Source organism: Marmota flaviventris, chromosome 5, assembly GCF_047511675.1.
Source record: "Marmota flaviventris isolate mMarFla1 chromosome 5, mMarFla1.hap1, whole genome shotgun sequence".
Lineage (NCBI taxonomy): Eukaryota > Metazoa > Chordata > Mammalia > Rodentia > Sciuridae > Marmota > Marmota flaviventris.
The window spans coordinates 23,379,707-23,396,428 of NC_092502.1; the positions used below are offsets into that span (position 1 = coordinate 23,379,707).

At 38.6% G+C, this 16,722-nt stretch overlaps 1 protein-coding gene across 1 annotated transcript; it reads left to right on the forward strand.

Annotated features, from left to right (window-relative positions):
* Nucleotides 1–12,384: 12,384 nt before the first annotated feature.
* Nucleotides 12,385–15,321, forward strand: Garin3 (golgi associated RAB2 interactor family member 3). Its single transcript, XM_027938567.2, has 2 exons — nucleotides 12,385–13,011; nucleotides 14,176–15,321. Exons 1-2 carry the CDS (start codon nucleotides 12,385–12,387, stop codon nucleotides 15,319–15,321), a joined length of 1,773 nt encoding a protein of 590 aa, XP_027794368.2.
* The last annotated feature ends 1,401 nt before the right edge of the window (nucleotides 15,322–16,722 follow it).

Sequence of the window (16,722 nt, forward strand, 5' to 3'; positions counted from 1 at the left end):
TACCTGAGCACAAGGAAAACAGGTAAAAATTTTTGTGGCTCTACCTTGCTCCATGTCCAGTCCCGTCCTAATTATAGCCTTTCTATAAATATTAGACCCCAACCTACAAAAGGGCTTCTCCCTTGAATGTGTAACTACTTTCTAAATAAACCTCTGCCTATGCATTTGTCTGGCTCCTGCTGAAATTCTTTCCATCACATATGCCAGGAACCCTGCTCATCCTGAATTGAATTCCCCCTCCCTCTGGGAACTCCTTGGACCCTCCGGAGACATCTCTTCTCCAGCTACACACTCACTAGTTTAGATGCTCCTCAAGAGTAAGGGATATGTGTGGTTTTACTCATCATTATATACTCAGCAACAAACACATATGAAAAGTTTATTTGAGAAAATGTGTTGAATGGATAATCACCAAATTGGGGTGGGCAATTCAAAGAGAGACTGAGCATAAAACTCTTAGCAGAAATAGTTTTGAAGTTTATTTTTAAAATTTAAATCAAAGCTTTTTAAACTTCAAATAAGAGCCCACAGAAGTTTCTCTGTGCTACATATAGATGATTGTTTTTGTTTCCTAAAATTTTGTGGAAGAACAGAAAATAAATGAATATGCCAGAGCAGCATAATAAAGAATGAATGAGTTCTGAAAACAGAAAAAAAACTTGCACTGGAATTCCAGCTCTGTCACTGATTAAACTCTCTGTCATTTACTAAACTGTTTTTCTTGAAGTAAGCTTCTTGCCCTCTCTGATCCTTAGCTTCTTTGGTAGGTCATTTGAGAAGTGCATGGCAGACACTGTGAATACTGAGTTCTAGTAGTCATCTACTTTTGAGTTGGAACATTGTTGAGGTATAATATGTGAGACATACTTCTACCATGAAATTAATAAGTAAGGAATTTTGATGTAAGCAGAGGTGGCATGGGCTGGATAGGGATGAATAATGAGACACAATCGTCATTACTACTGTATAGGAGTATGACTCTCAAAAGTTTATTTTTGAGTGTCAAATATCATTTAATGATACACTCTAATTTTATTTCATATGTCAGAAATTCCTGCGTAATCAAGACACGTACGAGGGAAAAGGGGATATTTGAATGACCTCTATTCTGTGATTTTAAGACATGGGTATATGGAAATACACTGCACAAGAGTGGTAGAGGTAGGGTTTTGTTTGTTTGTTTGTTTGTTTTGGTGTCTTGTTTTCCTGAATATGGCTTGAGGAAGGGATTGTTGTTTTCCTCAAATATCTGCTTCCTTCTTCTTCTTAGAATAACTGACTCCCTGAAGGTTGTCTGGACCTCCAGCCAGGCAGAATAAAGACTATGTTTTTCAGATCCTTTTGTAATGAGGCATAGTCATGTGACTCTTTTCTGGCCAACAGAATAAGGCAGAGGTGGAATTGTCCTTAATAGAAATCTTCATATCGTTTTCTTTAGCTTTTTCCTCTTCCTGTTGATTGGAATGTTGAGATAATGGCTAGGGCTGGAGCAGCTATCTTATATCATGCAGTAGAAATTGCATGTTAAGGAAAAGGAAGCATATAGTAGAAAGAGCCTGGAGTCCTGATGACCATAGATCTTCCGTGCTAACCCTGGGACAACTTTTGTAATACAAAGTGAAATAAACTATTTACTAAGATCCTGCAAATTTGAGGTTTCCTTCACTAGTGGGAAACAGATTCTATCTAATACCATGTACTACCTTCTCAAACTATACTTTAAACTCTTTTGGGAAGGGTAGATTGATACCTGGTTGATTCAGGTTAAAAGATTTACAGACTTCACAGTGTTCTCACTTGGGAAAGCAAAATATCATCAGGAGCTGTTGTAATAGTATCTTTTATTTTGTTGTCTTTCTGGAGTACAGTCATAAATAATTTTGTTTTCTTTCTCACAGAATTTTCAAAATCACCTACTGCGATTAGTCTCTGTTCACTCTTTAGTATAACTTAAGAAGATCCAATATTTTCTCTGTCATTCTAATGAAAAAGTAAACAAATAATCTCTTAAATAATTTTTTTTAGTTGTAGATGGACAGAGTAACTTTATTTTATTTATCTATTTTTATGTGGTGCTGAGGATCAAACCCAATGTCTCATATGTGCTAGGCAAGCGCTCTACCACTGAGCTACAACCCCAGCCCAAATAATTTCTTTTTATTTTTAGTTTAAAAAGTTCAGGTTATAGGAGACAAATTCAAGAAGTTCTCACTGCCCAAAGATAGAACAATTTGGGCATCTAAATGAATAATATCTGCAATAAATTGAAAAGCAATAAAAATGTTGAAATCATGAGTTCATAAAGTAAATGGAAAAAAAATATTCCAGACAGGTGTGGTGGTGCACACCTTTAATCCCAGCTACTCAGGAGGCTAAAGTAGAATTGCAAGTTTGAGGCCAGCCCCACCAATTTAGCGAGCCCAGCTCAAAATTAAAAATCAAAGGGGCTGAAGACGTTGCTCAGTGGCAGAGCACTTCTGGATTCAATCCCCAGTAATAAAAAATAAAAATAAAAATAAAATAATATAAAATTCAACCCATTGACCATATTTGGAGAGTGGTGAAGATCAAGTTATTATTTTGAAAACTGGAAATAAAAAGGTAAAACGTATTTTCTTGCTCTCTGTAGAACTATATCTCAGTTTAGTAATGAAATATTTAATGATGTGAAGTCCTTTAGAAAGCAAATTAATGAAGAAGGAATGAGAAAGCATCGATACTTTGCAACTCTAATAACATAGCGGGTTATAATCATCAGTGGCTGCTACATCATTACTAAAAAGCTGATAGGAAAATGTACAATTCACGAAGCTGACAACACTTTAACAGACTGAATAATTCTCACATCACAAGGGAGACAATCAGACACTGCACTTCTCCTGAGGTGACCCAATAAAACCACTCACAAAACCACTCACACAGGAGTCATTCCAACAGGAAAAAAAAAAAAAAAATCAAACGTGAATCTAATCAAACCTCTAGATCTAAATTTGAGTTTGTAGAAAATAAAAGAGATAAAGGAATATCCCCCCTCCCCCACCCGACATGTGATAAAGATGTTAACTGTGTAAGTCCCGAATATTCAGAACACGAAGGAAAAATGACTGGTATCTGCAACAGATAAATTGGAAGGGAACCAACAGATTACAAGAGACTTTAATAGATATATCAAACACATAGGAGGATTTTGTTTGGATTCAGAATTAGACAAATTAACTGCATAAAAACTGAATGGGACAATTAAGAAAGTTTGAACACTGACTAGAGATTTGGTGATACTGAGAAACTATTATTTAGTTTTTAAGGTGTGATGATGACACTGTTGTCAAAAAAGAGTACTTATTTTTGCATAGAAACATGCCCATGATTGTTGAGACAATCGAATATCTAAGATTTGCTTTGTTACAATCTAGTGGAATGGAAAAAATAGGTAGGGTGAGAATGAAGAAAGTTCTCGACAATTGCTCAAGCCGGGTAGTGAATTGGGGGTTTATTTGTGTACTCTGCTCACACTGATAAATGTTTGAAAGTTTCCATGATAAAAAGTTAAGAAACGCCAGTCTAGTTCAGTGCCCTAATCAGAATTCCAAACACATATTCAATTGAATGCTTTTCTTCAATGTCATCAAGTGTGCTTTGGGATTTGAGGCCTGCTGTCTTTGCCACTATGCCTAACTCCTCCTTCCCCACACACTAGCCTGGTTTCTAATTTGCCCTTCAGTCTCAGGCTACAGAAATGAAGCTACAAAAATAATATAGAGTTAATGCCCTCAGGGTGTGATGGATATAAATTTGCTTTTTATTCTATGGGAAATGTCTGTCATGTGTTCTGTTTGCAGTTTTCCATTGAGGGCTCTGATAGCTGTTCCTAGTAGAAGAGATACCACTCTATCTGGCCAACGAACCCAACCTCCAGCCATTGGGCTTCTGCAGGTCTACCTCCCCCTGCCCTCTATGACTCTGTTTTAGATTCCTTTGCCCACTAGGTTGCCTTGGATGAAATTTCCTTGACAATGAGCCACATGCCACTTTTCCCTCCCATGACTACTAGAAGATTAGGGCATTCATGCCCTGCTGTTGATGGATATACCACTTGTTCCAAGTACAGCCTCTTCTCCCACTGACTCCAAATAATCAGCTTTTCCACAAGCCTTCATCAGCATCCCGTTTCTCCCAATGGGATTTAGACACTGTCCCTATATTTCCAAGACTCTTTGAGACTCATTCGAGACTCACCGAGTCATCCTTTTAAGTCCGTATCGCTTGGCTTCTGGTGGATGCAAGTTTCCATTCTCCTTTCCTTGGGTTGGAGGTGAGAAAAAATGCACCGCATACTAAAAAAACTCTTTGTCTTGATTTCTCAAGCCTTGTTTTCTAAAGGCAAGCACTAATGGTGGCTGAGCCCTGACTGGCAGAACAGGTTGTACCTCTATGGTTGATATACCACCCTGCTTTAGGATACAGAAGCACTTAATTCCTTTAATTATATTTTTTAAAGGCTTTGGAGCCTCAAATGAAAGTGAGTTGAGAAAGCCTCACTTAATATCAAGAAAAAAATCCAGTCAAATTAGCACTGTTGGATCCAGATACTTAAGCAATGACATCAGAAGTCGTGCTTACACCTCCTCAGTTCTGGGCCAGCTTCAAGCTCCCGCAGGTTTTACTCCATGGCAGCAAAATGGCTGCCAGCCATTTCACTAGTGGAACTGGATTTTCTTCCCTCCCTCCTAGTTTCAGAAAAGATCTCAGTATTGTACATCAATGCCTTACCATCGGTGATATGCTCACAAGTACCAATCAGTACAGCCAAGACGATGAAATATTTAGTAGTCCAGCTTTAGGTCTTTACCTCCCCTTGGATGTGAAGGTTGGGTTGACTCAGCCCTACCAGAACCCCTAGACTGATGGTAGGGAGGGGTTTCGGTTCTCCAAGGAACGCCGAGTGTTGCCACTTGAGGAAGGTGAATACATGCTTGATCATCCTTGGTGAATGATGAATGATCTCACCCTAACTGAGACCTAAAGACTACTTGATTGTCTTATCATTTGAGGTTCTATAACTCTAGACCTCTTTGGGGTGGAAGATAGCCCCTTTGGATAAGCAAAGGTGCTTCTTATAAAAAAAAGAGATTCTTCAAATGTCCTCCTATGATATGGCTTTGAAGTCCTTTATTTCCCTATGATTTCCATCCAAACTAAATTGGTATGATATCCATTTTAGCTGTACTATCTAGAACATTCCAGTCGCTACATAGCCTATGCATTAGTCAGCTTATATATTAGACAGACAGACACACACACACACACACACATACACATACATGTATCCATACATATATGATTATAAAAAGGGGATTCACTAGATTGGCTTACACAACCAGAAGCTGGATAGTCCCACAATGGCCACCTGAAGCCAAGAGAGCTGAAGGAACCAGTAGCTGCTTAGCCCAAGAAGCTGGAGCTTCAGAAGAAGGATCAATGATGCAAGACTGAAGGCCTGGAAACTCCCTGATGAGTCCCTAGTCAGATTCTGCTTTGGAAGAGTGAAGCAGCAGAAATCCAATATCGTTAGATCTCAGCAGCAATCAAAGCCTCCATTCAAGAAGAGTTGAGTTTTCATCCTCATTAGGTTCCTTGTTCTTCTACCTTTTTTTTCCATCCACGTTCCCAACCTATTGGAGTGTGCTGCCCACATGTAGAGTGCATTCCCCCCACAGTGTGCTATCCCACATATCAGGAGCCTCTTAATCTTAGGCATCTCTGAATCCAATCAAGTTGACAATTCAGATCAACCACCACAGCCTGTTTCTTTTGTGAACAAAAATAACAAATCCTTATTCCTTCTTGAACTGCAATGCTAATGAAAAAAGCAGCATGAGTGCAGGGAAGTTACCTATGTCAAATATTCACAACAGTGGTCTTGTTTGTTTTGGTACAGGGGATTGAACCCAGTGGCGTTTTGCCGTGAGCTACATTTCCAGCTCTTTTCAACAATTTTTGAAGACAAGGTCTGACTAATTTGCTGTGGATCTCACTGAATTGCTGAGGGTGACCTCAAATTTGCAATCTTCTTGCCTCAGTTTCCCAAGTCACTGAGATTACATGGGGTGTTCCAGTCACTTCAGTGTTTTTCATAATGGAAACTACCTATGCATGCATCAGTTAAAGACTAGGTATACTCTATGGTGCACCCATTCAGGAGAATATTAACATAATCATGAAGATGAATAAAATATATTTATAATGTATCATTCTAGAAAAGTACAATAAATATTGTTAAGATAAAACAAGTAGAGACAACATGTACAGCACATCTAATTCTTATAATACAAATGCTTTATGTCTAGATTAACATATATGTATATGCACAGGGCAATATCAAGAATATTACATTATAGGCGTGGTTGTACATGCCTGTAATCCCAGCAGCTCTGGAGGCTGAGATGGGAGGATCACAAGTTCAAAGCCAGCCTCAGCAAAAGTGAGATGCTAAGCAACTCAATGAAACCCTGTCTCTAAATAAAACACAAAATAGGGCTGGGGGTGTGGCTCAGTGGACAAGTGCCCTTGAGTTTAATCCCTGGTACCCAAAAAAGAAGTTTACATCATCAAATTTCCAGCAGTGGAACTGGGAGGGTAGAGAGATGTTTCACTTTTAAATTTATACAATTTCAAAAAATAATATTGTTGAAAAAGATTTTTGTTTCTAATTTAAAATAAATCATTGACATGACTAGAAGACAGTGATAATTGAGGTGGCCAAGAAGCTCAGAGCTAATTTTTGAAATACATCTGTATCTGGTTCCAAAAGTGATACATATTCTTTATGAAAAAAAGCAGATCAGTGAATATAATTAAAAATCCCTTCTAATCTCATCTCTCAGCGATAATCAATGTTGTATTTTATATTTTTCCAGAATTAAATTTCACATTTACTTGCAATAATTATTTTATCTCATGAATCACTTACCTCCCTCTACTTCTATATGGTTTCTGATCTTTATTTTCATTTTTAAGTGACAACTGTTTTATGATTTGTGTGTATGTGCTTAGTTGCAGTCTTCTTCAGTGCAACACCAAAGAAATAAATACATAAACTGAGGTGGGACATCTCACAATTTATGAACAGCATCAACTAAAAAGGGGTGAGAGGGAAACTGTCCTAAGACTGTGATGAGCAGGAAAGAACTTTGGTTCAGAGTAAAGCTAAATAGAGCAGAGTAGATGAAGGGGACTGGAGGAGGGAGGAAGGGGGAGGAGAGGGGACACTAGTAGGATCATAATGTTGAGAAATAAAATAATTTGAATCGCCTGTCTGACTTCTTTGATGTGTACCAGCTCATTTTCCTTTTAAACCAAGGATGGAGCAGGCTGATTTGCATACTGGGCCACAGGGGAAGATTTCTGTGCCTGCGGGTCTTTTCTGTCATCAGAAGGTAAGGCAGAAATCAAGTTGGCTTCCTGAAGTCCTAGGTGCCCAAAGCAAACCACAACTCATCCCACGCCACCTTGGCTTGTGGCAATCAACATAAATGCACTGTGGATTTATTTTAGGCCTGGGGATTTACCCAGCAGGTACATATTGTATACAGTATGGAAATCTCCCCACCCTCACATCCTGCCTAGCTCATAACATCTCCCCTCACTAGGCTGCATACTCACTGAAAAAGCTGTCTCTCTGCCTTGCTTTTCAAAATAATACATGGGGAACAAAAGATACTGACTTGAAACTTCTTCCCACCATAAATGTACAGGTAGTCTTCAGTGACTTGTAGTCTTATGTGTCTATATATACTCAGTATAAGTACAGCTTGTATTTTCATTCTTCAAATCTCTTCAACATTGGGCCAATTTAAAATGTAAAAAAAAAAAAAATCCTTAGAACTATGGTTTTGAACTTTCCCTATTTTCTTCAAAACTTATAGTTTAAGCTCTTTACTTAAGCCAATGGTTCATTAAAAGTAATTTTTTAAAATGTCATACAGGGTCGGGTTTTTTTTTTTTTTTTGTATTTGTTCTTGCTTTTATCTTTCTTGTTTTGAAAAAATATTATCCTACTATATTAAATATCTTGGGAGCTGTGATAAAAATCGATTGACATGTGAGACTATTTCTCAACCTACCTATATAGCCCTATATATCTGTCTTTATTGCCTATTACAGAGGTTCTTGATTGAAATAGTGTTAAGTCTTGAAATCAGGTAGTGAAACTATTTTTGTTCTTTTAAAAATTGTTTGGCTATTCTATGTCTGGTGAATTCACAAATAAATTTCATAATAGACTTGATAACTTCTATTTTTAAAAAAGAATTGTGGTTTTAACATTTTCCTTACTACAAAATAATTACTATTGGCTAAATATAGTGATAAATATTATTAGTTTCACCATTCACTGAACTCATTCACTATTACCCTATCACATATTTATCTGCCCTCCTCCTATTGTCTCTGTGGCTTCAGTCTATGTTCTCTTACTAGTTGTAACTCCTCTGAAGTTAGGATCAGAGCTTATACATACTCCATCATATTTCTTGTTAAAAAAAGTTACCCCAAACTTGTACATAGAAAACATGTAAAGCAGGAAACATATATTTTCAATATCTTTAAAATTCTGTGTAAGGATCATTTAATTATCTAAGAGAATGAAAGAAGAACATGGAATTGTGTCAACCAGTCAAAACTGGTGTTGCAAGTACTTTTAATAGCTTCAGTGAGATATTTTTCATACAATATAAAATTTATCCCATGAAAGTGTACAGTTCAGTGATTTTTAGTATATTCCCAGAATTGTACAACTATCACAATTTAATTTTAGAACATTTTCAACACCCCAAGAAATCTGTTACTGATTAAAAGTCTTTGCTCTGTGAAGTTTCACAGTAACTTGTAGATCTCCATTCAGAATCAATGCAAATGATTAATGTTTGGTAGAAAAGGTAAGCCCCAAGGTTATAATTTTATTGCACTGGAGACATTTGACCAGTTTTGCAACTAAATTGGCAATGATACTTCACCATTCTTTCTCTATTGCCAGTGCCTGTTCCTTTAAATGTCCCTTGAAGCAGCTTTATTGTATTGGTTCATCCACCATTGATTAATTAGATTAAATCTTTGACATAGGATCTTTCTATATTTGTGTCAGGTTTGTGTTTTAAAATGTCTGAAACATATTTTGACAACCTGAATATTTTTAGAATAATGATGAATACAGAGTGGATGATCAATAACAATATCTTGATTGACTGGAGTTCTGTCATATTTTAAACTCTGGAAGAACACAATGAATTTTCACAAGGTTTTAAAAATCCGAAAATGAATTTAAACATTATTTTGGACTTTCATCCTCCAATTCTTAAATTTAGTGTCAGAATTAAATTTGGATGAAGCTATGTACTGACTTTATTTCTAATAACAAGGCTTGAGTCAATGAATAAATATTCTAAGAATATATTTTTAATGGTGCAATATTTTTACAATCTATAAACCAAATATTATTTATTTGTATAGAGGTGGTAGTATATACAGTGGAACAAAATTTGAAAAGTTTAAAAGGGAATACTTTAAAAATAGTCCCTCTCCTTCCATTTCTCTCATATGACAAGTTGCCCCAAGATAGCTCCTATTATCAGTTTCATGTGCATCTTTTCTCTCTCCTTCTTTCCCTCAATTTTTTATTCAGACCTATATGAAATATTATGGGTGCTATTTTACAACTTGCCTTTTCACTAACATTTACTGAAAATTGTTCAACATAATAATTGCCTCAACTGAAATGAGTCTAGAGGCTGGTCACTTTTCATTACTTTCACTGCCACTACACTTCTTCCTACCATCATATCTTGCAGGAGTTGCTCATTCTCCATTCCTGTCCCCCTAGCACCTATACAAACTCTTTTAAATATGGCAGCTAGAAAGATCATTTTATATGTGGATCAGATCATCTTCCATTCAGAGCAAAGCCAAAGACTACAATGGCCTACAACACCCATTCATGGGATTTGCTTCTCTATTATCTCCCAATTGCCTATTAGCTTCATCTCCAACTACCCTTTCCCTAATTCACTTCATTCTTTCCCTGTCCCCTCCTTGGAGTTCCTCAAACATACCAGCCATCAGGGTCTTAGGCTTTTGCTATACCCTTTGACTGACAGATCTTCCTCAAGATGTCTACATGCCTTTTTCCCAGACCTCTTTTATGTCTTGGCTTGAAGGTCACTTATAATTGAGCCTTCCTTAAATACCACCTCCCCTTCTCCTGCACACACTCCCATCCCACATACCTACTCATCTTTCTCCACAGCCTGTACCAGCACTGGACATACCATATAACTTACTTGTTTACTGTCTATATCCAAGATAAATATCCATAAGGCCAAGGATATTTGTCTATTTTATCTACTGCTATATTCTCAGAACCTAGAACAGGGTCTGGCACAAATCATGCATTTAATAATATTAACCAAAAGAATGGATGAACTTATTCTGCATGGTAATTGTATATTTTTGCTCTATTAATGTGACTTAGTGTAGTACAATTTAACTTTTGCCATATTTTGTAACTTTCATAACTTTTGGTTTCTTGTGACCTCAGTGAAGTTGAGTCTTGTGAAGTTTTGTGAGTCTTGTGAGTCTTGTTAGTCTTGTGAAGACTCAGTGAAGTCTGAGTCTCAGTGAAGTTGAAGTTGAGTCTTATTTGAGTCTTGATCTTTTCCTCAAAAATATAGGGATAATAGTTATACCTATATTAAATATAGTTATACCTATATTTAAGCCTATTGTGAGGATTAAAATTTTTAAAAATGTGAAGCAGTTAGAACTATGCCTAGCTTATAGTAAATTCTCAATAATATGATCATGTTATCCATCATTTTTATGATTCACCTGAGAATTCTATATCGTCGACTATCCTATACATAATAACATAATGATAATATTAATATATGGTAATATAAGTAGAAAGGGAAAATCAACTTTTTTTAAATAGTGTTGACTTTTAGCAATTATCCCCTCATAATACAAAAGAAGACACTTTGTTCTTTCTTTAGAGAAGTAACTCAACATCTTTAGCTCTTCATATTTTAGCTCTTCAGGGGTAAAGAAATTTATTATTGCATTTCCCTTTCTATATGGCCCCAAAACAAAATACTTGTTCATTAAATTTTGTTGGATGAATAAATGAATGAATAATAAATCTCATTGAACATAATTTACTGAAAAGTTGAAATGTGCTAGGCACTGGAGTAAACACGAGGGATATGAAAAAGAACATTTTGTCACTGAAGTTCATTTCAAGACCTCCACATAGGAATCACTGCATATGGGGGATGTGCATTTATTTCAGAAGTAGTTTTCTAAGTGGGGGAGGGGGAATTTGGATTCATCGCCTTGTGTAAAGTAAAAAGAAAGGCTCCAGGAAGTTGTCTTTGCCACAATTTCTCTGAAGAGCTTTTCAAAGAAACAAAATGTCAATGATTTATCAAAAAGACATAAGGGTAAAGGAGTAGGCATACCAGTATGGGAAATCCTATGGTGATTCAGGACCTCTATGAACTCCAGTGGTTCCCAGTTATGTCCCCACACATATCGCTAACTGCCACATTTGTGTAGAACAAGATTATAACAGTGAGCTATGCAGCTTGAGGTAGAGAAAAACTTCCATCTTGGGTTCTAAGATCTGGATTAGAATCTGGTGCTGGGTTAGAATCTGACCCTAAGCAAGACTACAAAGCCTCAGTTTTCTCACCAGAAACTTATGTTTTTGAAAAATTAATCTCCTACAGATGAGAAAATGGTTGAGAAAATTGTCTATATCCTGAAAACCACTGTAACTGTAAAGACTCTGGTTCTGACAGGTAGCAGCAGCCCCTCTGGACCATTCATTCAATAGCCACCGTGTGCCTGCCAGCATTTAAATTATTTACACACAGAGGAATGAAATCACTACTCTTGGCAGGCATACAGTCTACTTCCAGGATCTTAAACCAGAAAGTAGTTCAGCTGAAACAAAAATACATTTGCTGGACGATGGTCTTGGAGGAGTATCTGTACCACCAGAAGTGAATAAATACAAACTAGATATTTACGATAGCAGCATGGTTTCATAACCCAACATTTTGGTTAAAAAGAACATCCAGCCTACCCTAGCAGGATAAGCCTGCCCTTGTGGAGGTGGTGGTATATTTGCAGACAGGCTATTGACCCAGCCTTGAGAGGGTAGCTGCTCAGAGGTGAGGACAAAGGGGTATGTGATGGTGACAGGTCACAAAGGACAGGAGAGGATAAATAAGGTGGTTTGAAGAGACAGAGGCAGAAGCCTTGCAGGGAAATGGGCAGTTGCCATCATTCCCTCTTCTCTCTTAGGGACTCAAATTGTGGCTGGCAAAGATGTCTAGAATAAAGAGACCCAGGAGTAGCGAATGTGTGTTACCTTACTACACAGCCCACAGCTACCGTTCAATGGGTGTGTTCAATACCTCCATGGGGCACCTGCAACGACAACTGTACAAGGGAGGAGAGTATGACATTTTCAAGTATGCACCCATGTTTGAGAGTGATTTTATCCAGATTAGCAAAAAAGGAGAGGTGATTGATGTTCACAACCGTGTTCGAATGGTGACAGTGGGCATCGCCTCCACCAGCCCCATCCTTCCACTACCTGACGTCATGTTGCTGGCCAGACCTGCTAAAGTCTGTGAAGAGCATGCCAGATGTGGCCGGCCCATTAAAGGGAGAGGACGGAAGTCTGCGAAGACTCTAGAGCTCACCAGGCTACTTCCCTTGAAGTTTGTCAAGATCTCCATCCACGATCGTGAGAAACAGCAACTGCGTTTGAAGCTTGCCACAGGCCGGACTTTTTATCTGCAGCTTTGTCCCTCTTCAGATGTACGAGAAGACCTCTTCTGCTACTGGGAAAAGCTTGTCTATCTTCTGAGGCCACCAGCAGAGAGCTGCAGCAGTATCCCAACAATTCAGACTGGGGACGGAAATATTGAGGATGACAAAAGCCTACTGGTAAGTATTGACTCAGGAAAATGAGGCAGAGTGCTTTGGGAGAGCATCTCAAAGTGGGTCCTAGAAAGTTTTTTGTTGCTCTCTGGGGCTGAGCTGGGAAATGCACTGCATTTGAAAAGGCTCAAGGCCAAATGAGCCACCACTAGGGGCTCAAGTAGAGGTTTAAAGCGCTTCTCCAAAATGTCCCATAAGATTGGTTGTCAAGAGATCTTATGTATTAACTACTCTGTCTCACACCTGGGGTTTTAGTCCCTTCTATGACATTCTGATTGCATAATCTCTTCTTGAACTCTTAATACACAAACCCAGTCAGCCTAATTTGTTATGGACATTTTTAAAATATATTTTTATTTTTGGTGCATAAAATTGTACCTATTTATGTGTACAGTATGACATCTCAATGCTTGAATACAATGTATAATGATCAGATCAGGGTAAATGGCCTACCCAACACTTAGACATTTATTTGTTTCTTTGTGCTAGATTCCTAAATCCTCCAAAATCCTATTAGCTACTTTGAAATATAAAGCTAATTGCTACCAACTATGGTCATGCTATAGTGATATAGAACACTAGAGGTTATTCCTCTTGTCCAATTATACCCCTATATGTGTTAATCATCTTCTCCACATCCCCCCTTCCCTATATCCTTCTCATGTTCTGGTAACCACTAATCTACTCTCTACCTCTATGAGTTCAACTTTTTAGTGTAGTACATTTTAGCAATTAGGAAGTGCTTCCTTCATCTGAACCATGTTTGCCTTTCCATGATTATCATGCACTGATTTTTCTTTAAATCAACACAACCCACTTGTGTGCATACACATGCAAAACTTGCTTCTGTAGCCACCAACATGTAAAATGTATCTCCTGACTCAATAATCCCACTTCTAGAAATCTGAAAAGGTAGAGGCACATGTATGTAAAAGAAATTGTACAGGGATGGGGACTTGATTCTGTGTTTTCTTTGGAACTAGAATGGTTGAAGTGAAACTGAGTGATTATTCACAGAGATGCTACTCTTGTAATAAACAAGAGCTTGCAAAGGTTGCAAGGTTCTTCCTATGATAATATCTTGAGTTGCTCAGCTCCAGGATGAAAAAGGAATGGAAAGTTCTGGCCTCTCCTTTTCTATCTCACCTGTTTCTCCTCTCCTTGGCACAGGCCTCAGACATCCATGGAGAAGGAGATCAGGATTCTGGGCTTCTAAAGCTTCATGAACTGTCTGGAGCCTCCTCTTCTGCTTATGCTGGAGGAGAGGGACTTCAAGGTGCTATTGCAGCTGTCATCAGCACTTCGGGATCTACCAAAGAAGGAGCAATAGCAGGGACAACAGGTGGCTTGACTGTTGCAGGGGCAGCAACAGGAGGTGGGTCAGCAAACAGCCCTGCCTCAGGTGCTCTAGGTATAGCAGCCACCATGCCTGGAGGTGGAGGCTCCAGCCCGGTAACTGCAGCCCTGGCAGGAGCAGCCACCAAGGATGCAGGAGAAGCTGGATCTAGCAAGGCTTTAGCAGTTGCTGTCTCCTCAGAAGAAGTGAATGTAGCCTTGGCCGGTGCTGCAAGCGGTTCCACTGGGCAAAGCTCCTCAGGTGGAGCTGTCAGCATCTCCCCAGGCAGCAGCATGAGTGTGGTGTTTGCAGGGACTGTAACGACCAGTACAACAACCAAGACAGGAAAAGATGAAGCAGCTGCGGTGGCACCCCTCGTATCAACCTTGCAGAGTGAAGGCTATATGTGTGAACGGGATGGAAGCCAGAAGGTTTCCAAGACCAGCAGTGAAGGCCGGAAGGAAAAAAAAGAAAAGAAGGACAAACATGTCAGCAGGAAAAGTTCCCGGCACCGGAGAGCAGGTGAAACCCATCACAAGGCAAGCAGGGAAAAGAGCCGGAAATCATCCTCCCATCGGTCTGTATCTGAACACCACGGAAAAACAAAAGATGACAGGAAAGACAAAGGGCACAAGAAAGGACGGGGCTCATCTCACAAAAGTGCCAGCCATAGTTCTTCTACCAAGGAGTCCAGGAAAATTCACAAAGTGGGGAAGAGCCGATCTTCAACTAGTTCAGTTAACTTAAGTAAGAAATCCAGTAAAATTGGCTCTTTTTTGAGGAGCTTCATGGTTATGCCCAGTTCAAAAACAGTTGTTACATCACGTGATAGAGAGCTAGACATCGTGACCAAGACGGTGGAAAAGCACAACATAGAGAGGAAGGTGGAGAGAGCCCAGGAAGGCAAGGATCTAGAGATCTCTGGTACTGTGACATCTGAGATGACAGAAAGGTTCATCTTTGAAGCCAAATCCATTTAAATAGAAGCTAGAGCAGGAAGCTGTGAGATCAAGGGCTCAGAAGTATACCCAGTGAGCCAATTTTAGTTTTCCTGACTGCAGTTTAAATAATAAAGGTCACACAACTCCAAAATAATGCAATTTTCTTTTTGAATTTCTCTATCCCACAGCCTGGCAATGACCTCATAGTGGCCTCTGTGACATTACCTATGCTCCAGGCAGGTAGAGCCTCTCACCAGAAGTGCAGCAGAGCCAGTGTGAGGCAAAAGCTTCAACCCTTTCTGCCTTTGGTTCTTTAAGACTATGGAGGTCATAGACTATGGGATGAATGCCCCCCACCAGGTCCCCATGGCCATCCTCCCTTTCTTCTGAAGGTCTGTGAACATGAACATTCAGTCCAGTTCACAAACTCAGAAAAGACAGTCTTCATAAACCCACGGGAAAAAGGGAAAGGGTATAGTGGCATTTGAATGCAATGGGGATAGGGGATTCTATCTAGATTAGGGATTGGCAGACCATGTTCAGAGGACCAAATCTTGCCACTGCTTGGGTTTGTGAATAAAGTTTTACTAAAGTGTAGGCACAGCCTTTCAATTATATACCATCTATGGCTGCTTCCACACTGAAATGACAGATTTGCATTGTTGCCAGAGAGACTATAAGGATCACAGTCTACAAATATTTACTATCTGGCCTACTACAGAAAAAGTTTGCTGACCTCTGACCCAATCTTAACAATCCTCCTTCCTCCTATGTAAATACACAGGACAAACTCTCAAAAATGCTTACCAGGAGATAGGAGAATGTTTATAGTAAGATCCTTTTAACAGCAAGATCCTGGAAAGAGCTCAAATTTTCATCAAGCAAAAGAATTGATAAAACTGGTATATGCCTGCAGGGCCCATTAGACAGCAGTGAAAATGAATAGCAGCCATTCACCTTAGCATGGATGAATCTTACATAATGTTGAGTAACAAAATAAAAAAATACCTTGACATTTCATCTGTAGGAAAGTTCAAAAATAAGATCAAACAATGGTCAGTGGTGCATGTTTTCTGAAAGGAGAAAAAAATTAAGGAATGATAAACACAAAATTCAGGACAGTGGTGACATACAGGGTGAAAGGAGTGACATGTAGGAGGCAGACAAATTTCAACAATGTGAATTGCCATATTAAGCAAGAGGGTGTATCCATGGGAGTTTATTATTGTGACTTTAACATCTTTGAAATCACATGGATTTTAAATTACTGTCAGCTAAGGGGCAGTTGTATATCATTGTCACTACTTTAGAAATACTTTAATCAAATTATTTCACTTATGTTTTCATTTTTATATGTGCACAAGAGAGGTTTGTGACAAACTAATTCTGAAAGATCTTTTGAAAAGTTTAAAATGAAAATTCTGACATAAAAAGAACATG

What these genes read in the sequence shown, in the direction of transcription:
- Garin3 (XM_027938567.2), top strand. Translation starts at nt 12,385, where the DNA reads ATGTCTAGAATAAAGAGACCCAGGAGTAGCGAATGTGTGTTACCTTAC. An exon ending in AGGATGACAAAAGCCTACTG is followed by an intron (nt 13,012 to 14,175) that starts GTAAGTATTGAC and finishes TCCTTGGCACAG; the next exon opens with GCCTCAGACATCCATGGAGA.